Source organism: Saccostrea echinata, unplaced genomic scaffold, assembly GCF_033153115.1.
Source record: "Saccostrea echinata isolate AGI-Se365-2 ecotype Australia unplaced genomic scaffold, CSIRO_AGI_Sech_v1 ptg000056l, whole genome shotgun sequence".
Classification (NCBI taxonomy): Eukaryota; Metazoa; Mollusca; class Bivalvia; order Ostreida; family Ostreidae; genus Saccostrea; species Saccostrea echinata.
Genome location: NW_026889805.1, coordinates 18,162,341 through 18,172,581, shown reverse-complemented (window position 1 = coordinate 18,172,581; position 10,241 = coordinate 18,162,341). Strand labels below are relative to the sequence as shown.

General features: G+C 32.5%; 1 protein-coding gene across 1 annotated transcript; it reads left to right on the top strand.

Moving 5' to 3' along the window:
* Positions 1-4,028: 4,028 nt before the first annotated feature.
* On the top strand, positions 4,029-6,172 carry LOC133173434 (ankyrin repeat domain-containing protein 29-like). Its single transcript, XM_061308417.1, has 4 exons — positions 4,029-4,216; positions 4,568-4,669; positions 5,188-5,394; positions 5,807-6,172. Exons 1-4 carry the CDS (start codon positions 4,030-4,032, stop codon positions 5,968-5,970), a joined length of 660 nt encoding a protein of 219 aa, XP_061164401.1. The 5' UTR covers position 4,029; the 3' UTR covers positions 5,971-6,172.
* The last annotated feature ends 4,069 nt before the right edge of the window (positions 6,173-10,241 follow it).

Below are 10,241 nucleotides of genomic sequence, written 5' to 3'. Positions count from 1 at the left end.
ATAAAAATTTTAAAGAGGGGAAAGGCTGAAAAAAAATGTTGTCACGCTGAAACATTCAGACAGTTTGTCTATTTAGTTTTGCAATATAGTATTCACTTATGTTTCAGTTATGATTTTTTTTGGCATCCCAGAGATGTTTTTTTTTTTTGTTTAGGACTCAATATGAAATTGTCAGTTCAAAATTATTATCAAAAAATGTCATCAGATGGACACGGTGTATCATGTGTAGACAGTCGGTGAGTCAATGCAAATAATCGCTTGTGTTTTATCACCACTTCATACCAGTCAATACCAGTCTATAGAGGCAATATAATAAAATGCAAAATGTATTAGAGGGTGTAACCCAATTGGCCCAAAGAACAATAGCACTAAAAATACAACATAGTACGAACCAGGACAAACAAATAGCCTTTGATTATGATGTCCTTTTTTCATCTTCCAAATTGAACTAAAAGTGAGTATGCTAATGAGAAATAATAATTCTTGAGAACGTGAAATAATTCGCGTGAACTCTCTTTCTCTCTCTCTCTCCCTGTGTGTGTGTGAGAGAGGGTGTGTGTTTGTGTGTGAATGTATGTGTAAAAAAAATTAACAAATGTACACAAAAAGACATTAAAAAGAGTCAAATTTAACTGTATTTTGTGTTTTTTTATTTAAAAGATAAATGCACAAATGTAAAATAAAGATAGTTGCTATAGAAATAAAAAAGGTTAAGATAATTGTTGAACAGTGATTAATCTCATTAGTCCTCTACTAGTAAGCAGCACAAATCGTTCACAGAGCAATAACTCGGACCCCTGAAAACACCAGAGGTGGGGTCAGGTGGCTAGGAGGAGTAAGCATCCCCTGCCGATCGATCACACCCACAGTCAGCCCTCTGTATTCATTATGTAAACGGAGTAACCCTTAGCCAAAATTAATATAAAACAATGACATAACAATTATAGTATGAAACATGTCAGTCAAGTTCGACCTAACGATATGTTGTATTTGCAAACAAAATCATTTTAACGACCAGAGAATTAAAAATGACTTTAAACGATAATGTTTAAAGCCCCGTATCATCAATTTATTTGTCAGTAGCCTGACTAGTTTTAAAAAATGGTCATACTCAGAACAAGCTCTTCGGACCGAATAGGTTGGGAGACATAAACACCATGTGGAAATATAATATGCACGTACATGTATATAAGTAAGGAAAATTGATGAAGTTAAGTTGTTAGTTTTCCATTAGTGTCATAGTCAGTAAAATATTCAAATACGAAACAGATGTGGCAGACTTAGGATCTATCGAGTTTACCTGTTCAGTACAAATGGCTCAGGGCCAGTGTGACCGTTCTACTGATGTTTACTCCTTCTAGGTAAGTGATCTCATCTCTAGTGTTCCCAGAGGTCTGTGTTTTGTTCCGTGTTTGATATTATTTGCAGGATTTATGAGGTGGATCAAAGATTGTTATCTTTTCCTTTTTCATAGATCAACAGTTACTATAGAGTGTGTAGAATCAGAATGATTTTTACCAGAATAATTTTGTAGATGACCATTCACAAGATGTGAAAATGTCTTGAGTTCCATTTCTTTGAAGAAGCTAGTTTTTTTCCTCTTTTGTATGGTTTTCATTTATAGTGAAAATAAAGTTTTGTATGAAGTTTTGTAAAGTCATACCTTAAAATGGTTTTTGATGTTAAAAAAAGTTGAAATTTCAAATTTTTTAAAAATGTTCTCTATTGTTTTTTAATCTACATTTGATTTAAAACATTTCTTGATCATATGTGAAAACAGTACGTACATGCATCTCCTTCATAACAGTTAATACATGAAGAGAAAAGTAGGGCTTGAGATAACATTTACTTGATCTTGAAATGTATCTTTGTAAGGACTTTATAAAGTTTTGGAATCCAGTACACCTAAGGTAACAAATATATATGTATATTACGTCTATATAACAAAAGTTGTTTACTTAGCACAATCCACTCACCTGTACTGAGTCTGTTTTTGTATAATTACTACATTACAAAACAAAGTGTTGACAGTAATTCATTTGTCACCAACAGAATAACGGTAGACTGATGGCAAAACAATGAGATGAATCACTTGTTGTTATCAGTATATCATGTTCATTAAACAATATATATGTAACCGAAACCAAGCTGTACTTATAGGCGTGATTAAATTGGTTTGCATGAGTAGAATTATATGAATTTTATTGAGAATTATATATACTTGAAAAAAATTATGTCACACCAAAATTATTCCGTTATAGGACTTTCCAAAGTAGAAACACAATTTGTGCTTTACGTTTCTTTACAACATAATTGTATTCAATTGTCTAGAGTTCAATTATTTGCTGAGAATCGCTCTTGCAACTATTGTACTCATTTTCAACAGAATTGCAATTTTCGTACACAGTGCTTTGGCTCTTAAATTAATCTATAAATAGTTAGAATGATTAAATTAACTTTTCTTCCATAGTAAATATGAAGTGGATCATCACCATTTAACTATCAATTAACAAATGATGCATCGTGCAAAATCTGGAAGACCCCACGAAACATCTGTTTGGAGGGACAATACACAAAGAAGTGTGGCTAGACAAAACGGTTCTGTCAAAAGCTCAGTTTTGAAAAAAGGACAGTTACCACATTGCTTGATGTGGAATCTGGCTATTTGCAAGAAGACCCATAAAGGGACACCTCTAACACCCAACTACAAGCAGAACATTTGTAATGGATGAAGCTTGCCATCGTTGGAATTTGGCTCTAAGCGGAAAACCTAGCTCTGCATATGCTATTATGAGACGAATCAGTTAGAATGTAAGGTCATGTAAGTAGGATCTTATTACAGTTAAAGGCAACCTCAATATAAACACAATTAATTTCAAAAGAGATACTCGTCCTGCAAGCGTTGCGTTTCATTTTGACAGTCATCCTCTACGAACAAGTTCAGTGTTTATGGATGACAATTGCAGTATAGGATTTTTTTTGTTGTTGTTGCTTTGAGAGTCAGTTGCAACACTACCATGGCTTGCTCGAAGTCTGGAATTAAGCCCTATTGAACACATTTGGGACAATTTTGTCAAATGACACCGAAAATTTAAAGCAATATGAGCTGCATTTTTGAGAATATCATTTTGCTGTTAAAATGTGTTATCATGATACATTTGTATGTAATTTAAACCTTTTTGATCAATTAGACAAAAATAAAGTATCAAATTGTTTCAGAATAAAGGATTCTATACAATCAAATATATAATATTATATAAGAAATCAATATTGTACAGGACGACAATAATGTAATTTTGCTTCATTCAAACCTTATAAATAGTTCTTCCATCGCAAATATGAACAACAGAAGTTTATAACTTTCTTTTTTTCTGTCATTGAAATAGTTAATTACAATTTTGCAACAAAAATTTCTGACAACAAAGTTGCAGCTCATATTGTTTTAAAACATTTATGATCTTACGATGCAATACGCCAGGAGAGGCAATTTGTATCAAAATTAAACGTTTGATCATAAGCTATAACAGACGCTTCAATTATGAATTTTGAACAATAATTAAGATAAATAAACAATTTAATGTTAGGTATTAAAAATAAATGTCCAGTAATGCACATGTCCTCAGCATGCCACACTTTAGATGGTATTATATAAGAAACTATAAAAACCAGCCATCTATGAACGATGTCACTACAACTACCTTGACATACATATAAGACATAGAAATTCTTTTAATTATTCTACTAATTAGGACACGTTATATTTCTCGGTGGAAAAGGAGAGAAAGACCATTAAATTAATTGAAAATCGTAAAAAATGAATATTACTGTCAGAAGCGCCACCATCAGAGGGCTGGGCCAATCACATTGCGGAACCGTCGCGCCTCCTAACCATGATTTTTTACCGGTCACTTCATGTATATAACGCGTTATGATTTAACCTTTGACAGTCTTAGTTTCCTTATTCTCTGGTTCTGTCCTACTGACCCTTGTTCACGTATTTCCATAATATCTTCAATTACAGCGTAAAATATGGAAGTGAAAAATTTTTCTGAGAAAGAACTTGTAAAGTTTGTTAATAAAGGTGACTATAGTGCAGTGAAAAAGCAGCTGAAATCTGGTGCGGATCCAAATATTTACGATGAAGAGGGAAATCCGCTCCTTTTTCTTCCCATTATCAGTGGGGATGATGAAATGATGGATATACTCTTGTCTTTTGGTAAGTGACAATCCTGAATCGTTGAATGCTGCTTGATTTCCTAGAACAAGAGTAAACACCACATTAGAATACATGTATTAAAATTTCCATCATAACATATTTTATTTTTAACATAATAAATTTGGAGAGAAAAAATATTTGTTCTCTGTACAAGTAATTAGCTGTTTAAAAGTTTTTCTGGCATAAAATTATTTATGTGAATTACCAATAATACCCCAATAACCTCCATGCCATAATGGATTCTTTCTTTCTTCAGCATAGAACTGTGTCTCTATTAAACCCAGTTTAATATACTGATGTACATTAGAAAAAAAATTATGTGAATGGTGTTTAACTTTTTTTCAATTGCAGAAACATGCAATATAAACATTCGCAGCCAAGATCTCCGGACTCCGTTGCTAATTGCAGTAGAGTTGGACGACATGGAGTTTGTGAAGACCCTCATAAAAGCAGGTTAGACAATGTACAACAAAGACACAGATGGATTTTATCATAAGACTATTCTTTGTCATGTTAAATATTTTTAGTGGTCAGCAAGTCATAGAGTCAGTTCATGATCAGTAGGTCAGATAGGGTATTGGGTCAACTTTATTGTACATGACATGAGCTTGAATATATAAGGTACACCTAGCTGAGGGCATGTGGAGATCACAAACACGTATGAGTAAAACTGCCCATGTCAATGAATCAAGACAAATGTTGTAAACCTTCATACATGTATGTGTACATCATAGGGTATAATAGGTTATGATTCGAATAAAAAATGTAGAAATTTATAGATTATTCAGAGACTGATCACTTTATAAAGTACATGTTATTTACACGCTTAATTGTTTTTTTCAAATTTCAAATACATAATTAAGTTTTACTCATTACATTGTCTTTATTAAGTCGATTGTGTTTTTGGTGGTCTCGGTCAACAAATATGAACTTTCTATTTCTATCTTAAATGCATGTAAAATCTCCTGTAGGAGCAAACATCGATTGTACTGATGGATCGGGGAAGACACCGCTGCTGTTGGCGCTGGAGGAGGGGCGTTTTGAAATTGCTGAGTACCTTATTAAGCGTGGTTGTAATGTTAACGTTGTGGACGGACTAGGACAGAGCGCTCTTCAATTTGTGGCAAATGGAAATCATAGTCATTGTATCAGAATGGTGGACAAAATTCTCAAAAGTGGTAAGTTTCACATTTCACAGCCTGTTACCATTAATTTAACAAAACATTTTAATTTATACCCGTATACATAACATTTCGCATATAAATGTTAAAATGATTTTATGTTGAATACTAAAATATCCTTTACAACATTAAGAGAAAATAAAAAGGATCTTTTTATTTGCATACTCATTGTTTCCTTCACTTACGTAGAGATCATATATATATAAGAATAAAGCAAATATAATATATGTACATATTTGATATATGTACAACCAGGTCCAACAAAACTCATTTTTGGCGGAAAAACTGTTGAAAAAAAGAAGTAAAATTTGGACTATCATAAACGCCTTTATAACCTTTTTCACTTGAAAGAAGTCCAGAATGTAAAATCTGAAGAAACAAATTACGAAAGCTTTATTTTTTTTTTTAGGTTTTAATCTAGAGGACCATAACGAATGGATTCCGGCGGCGAATGTAAAATCAAGAACATTAGGACGAAAAACAAAGATTCCCAAGGTGATGCGAACATTCAGCATGAGGGTGAAAAATTTTCCGAGTTTCCGAAAAGCCAAACCAAATACCCTTAAGACCTGAAGCTTCAGGTGAAAAATCCAGTTCATCAGGCCAAAGTATATGATGAATTGCAAGAGCTCTACCAAATCAAAGAGCGTAAAAAACCTCATGCCATAAAAACCTCATCACAAGCCCGGTCCCAGTCGGCACCTATGCAGCGCAAGGCTGCCCTTTTTGACCATTAATTTCTTCACCTGACAAGTCGCTGGTGAGAAGTGGATTATGCATTCATACTTAAATCGTAAAAATCCCATCACGGAAAGATGCAGGAAATGCGTAAAAGACCTCATATGACTTGAGCACATGTAGTATAATTGACATGAAATAATAAAAAAAAAAAAAATACCTGTCACCTAATTTTTTGATAGCTTGTCTTTTTTGTTTTTGCGTAACCCTTTTTTACCTTAGATTTAGGTCAGTGTTACAAATTCCTAATTATATTAGAAGTGTAATGTACCAAGAGAAATAAAATAATTCTTTTTACTTTCTTATAGATATTCCTTTGTTTGTCAAGGTGTATATATTAATTTAGAGTACTGCAGAACACAACTACCAAAAATAATTTGTAGCATTTAATACATATTTTTATTTTTCTTGAGTCGCCTGCGTGATGCAGTGGTAGGAGCTTTTTCTCTAGAGTCGCGGAGTAGAGTTGATCCGTATGTCGAAGTTTGAATCCCACTGCGGGACGTGGAGGCTGGTCCTTCAGATAGACCGTATATTTAAAACGAGGTCGCACGTCGCAGTAGGTGCTGGCTCGAAAAAAATCCCTCACTGCTCACAGGCCGTGAGAGCCGAGCACAAGTCTTAATTTGCAGCCCCAACCGGCGAGTGGTTGCCTCTCAATAGGAGTTAAAAATTCTTAAAGGGAAGTTTAAAACAAAGAAACAAGCAAACATTTTTCTTAAAAGACAGTTATTTGTAAATATATCTTAAATTCTTTAATACATAAATATACATAAAAACAAAAGAAAAAAATTAATAAAAATAGGGGGGGGGGTGTTTTTTTTTATTTATTTTATTTAGTCATTCGTTTGTTTATCTATTTATTCATTTGTTTGTTTGTTTTTATTTATTTATTTTTGCTTTTTTGTATATGTTTATTTTAACTTTCACATTTACATCAAATTAATAAATCATGTACATGTAAATATTAAATATATATACTTTTGTGAATGACGTTTTTATAAACAGGAGGAAAAAAGGGAAACAAATGAGAAGGAAGGGGGGTCAAATAGTATACGAGACACAGTACTTATATAGATTAAGTAGGTAATGAGTAAAATTCATTTGTAATGAAATTTTACATTCGTACACATAATTTACAACATATCATATATATCCTGTATATTTACATTGTTTGAATAATAATAAAAAAATCTCTATCATGATTCTTTTCACAATGATACCTCACTGTTCGTTATCTTCACCGTTTTCATTTTTAGAGCCGTTGCCGTTGCACATAGAACTGGATGCTTTTATACATGTACTTAATTGAAATAATTATAATCCTTGATTATCAACGTAATTAAATTTTGTTCTTTATAAACATTCTTGTTTTTATATTTACTGAATAATATTCTTTGTCCGTCAAAATACATATATACAGATATTTTAAACTTAAATAAAAACCACTCTTCAATATCATTCCAAAGGTCAGACATCATCGTAGTAAAAGTTGACGCATTTTTGTGGAGTGGAGGTGGATCAAGTAATTTTTTCACAGTAAAAAAATGCATTTTAATAAAGGAAGAGAATATTTTTAATTTAGAAATGTTAGTTAGACGATGAATACTGATGCGAAACCTTTGTTTAGTGCCACTATTTAATTATCATCGAACGAATGTACTGCATTAATTCTATCGTGTTTTTGTGTACAGAGTTGGCGTGTTTAACATCGAGGTGTCTCATTAAATCGCCTTTTCGCAAAGACATACCCTTTGTAGATCTTCACCATTTTTTGAATATACATAAAGAATGTTATTTTCTTAAATAATTTTGCAGTAAAATATGGACCCATTAATCAAAGATTTCCTTAACTTGAACATTCCTGCTGATTTCGTGAAATCGGGATTACTTAAAAAATAGTAAATATCATATAGTCAAGGTCACACATATTTCACCTTGAGTCTGATAACTTGAAATTTAAAATAATAAAATGCAAATTCTGTTTAAAGCAGCAGCACTTCCCAGAAACTACAAGATATGTAGAAACTATTTATCACTGACTTAGGGTATGCCCTTGCGTTATTGAAATTTGTTTATGACCTCCATGCAGTACCCATTGGATTAAATTATGTGTTCTAGAAATATATTTGTATTTTTCTGTTGTTCTTTATGAGATACTCAAGCCATCTTCTAAGGACATATATCCAAATATTCTTTGTTATTTTCTTAAATAATTTTGCCGTAAAGTATGGACCCATTAATGAAGATTTTAAGATTTTTAATATCTGTATGCAATTGTACTTTCGTAATTTTACCCACTTGAAATCGGAATAGATTAATCTTCTTATCCAGCTTCATTTAATTGCTAACAAAATTCAGAATAATCTACCATCCTAAGACCACCTTCTCTGTCGTCTTGAATAATAGTATTTCTACTTAATGGAATTTTCTTCCCCAAAGAAAAAAGAAATTTAATCTTCAAATATTTTTCTAATTTCTAATGACAGATTGGGTAAAGTAGTATCAATTGATTTTGTTTAGGGTTGGAAAATGAAAATGAACAATGATCGAACCCCCCCCCCCCACACACACACACAAGACAATACAATTCTTTGAACAGGGCATACATCGGACCCATGGAAATTTCAGAGGTGAGATCAGGTGCCTAGGAGGAGTAAGCACCCGCCGTGGGGCCTGTATTTCGTACTCGAATCAAGTATAAAAACAAAAACAACAACAAAAATTGTATGAAATATGTCAGTCAAAAAACGATCCAGTGATAGGTTATATATTTGCTAATAAGGTCATTATAACGACCATAGAATTACAAAATGCTGACTTTAAACGGGGTTGTTGAAATCCAAGTAACATCAATATATCTGTCAGTAACCTGCCTTAGTTTAAAAAATGATCGTACTCAGAACATGCTCTTGAGTATCAAATAATTTGGACACATAAACACTATATGCAGGTGATAGCGGAATATTACTACATAAATATGGAAAATTGACGATGGAGAAACTGAAGTCATCTTGTTTGTCTTACAATGTAGTTGTTAGTTGATCCTCATCGTCAAGTGTCAGTAAAACATCCAAATATTAATCAGGGGTCCGTGTTTTATGCTCTTACCTTTTTTCATATATGCAAATTTTTCATGATATACAAAGAGATTTTCGCACACTTTATACACGTCGATTTTCTTTTGGGGGGGGGGGGTCACTTTCAAAAATATCGTTTTTTAACGAAGGGATAAATCATATACGAATTGCATGTTTGGATTCATAGTATTTTGAGTATAGAAAAGACACATAGAAAATATTCACACATTACTAGTATTCTGGAATGTATAAAACAACGATGCATTTAAAAATATTTTTTGGAAATACCTTGATTGACTATACGTGACAACCGACAACGAAACCTAGCATGCGAAACTTGCAGAACAATCTGGCTTTCTTTTGTTTAGTTGTAAACCATGTTTTGCGAAACTTTCGCAAGATTACCATTATGATAACACCTTAATACCAAAGTTGGCATTTCTCAAATAAAATGAATTCACTAGTTTTTCAAATGTTGCATCTGAGCCACCATGCTAAAGTTCTTACCAATCAAAGAGAGAAACATAACATGACTATAAATAAGTTTTTGTTCCACTGCAGTCATTGCTCAGGGGGAAAATTATTCCATATTGTAGTCAGGAATATATTAAGCATCCACACACTTGTAGCAAAATAACAAAATCTAGGAATAAATCTGATATTGACTCAATTGTGATAAGAAACCAAATAATATCAACGTTAATAAGATTAAATTCAGCATGAAACAAGTTTCTTTACTTCTGTTTTTATTTTCAGCCAAAGACGTTCTCCAGCGATGAAGATATTTTTCCTGTCGTTTTGCTATTATCAAAACATCGGAAGTTCATCTGCGATTTTTAACCCTTACCTCAACATTTGCATTTTGCTTACAAAAAGAAAAAGTGTTTCTTATATTGATGACAAATGGTCTTAGCCACAGACAGAGTTTATAGTTGTTGTTACCAGTATATAAACCCGTTGTGGTCGATTTGTTATTCAAGAAAACTCCTTAATCATATGTTGGTGTATAAATACTTATATGATTAC

Coding starts and splice junctions, on each gene's coding strand:
- LOC133173434 (XM_061308417.1), top strand. CDS start 4,030: ATGGAAGTGAAAAATTTTTCTGAGAAAGAACTTGTAAAGTTTGTTAAT. Junction 4,217..4,567: donor GGATATACTCTTGTCTTTTG/GTAAGTGACAAT, acceptor TTTCAATTGCAG/AAACATGCAATATAAACATT. Junction 5,395..5,806: donor GGACAAAATTCTCAAAAGTG/GTAAGTTTCACA, acceptor TTTTTTTTTTAG/GTTTTAATCTAGAGGACCAT.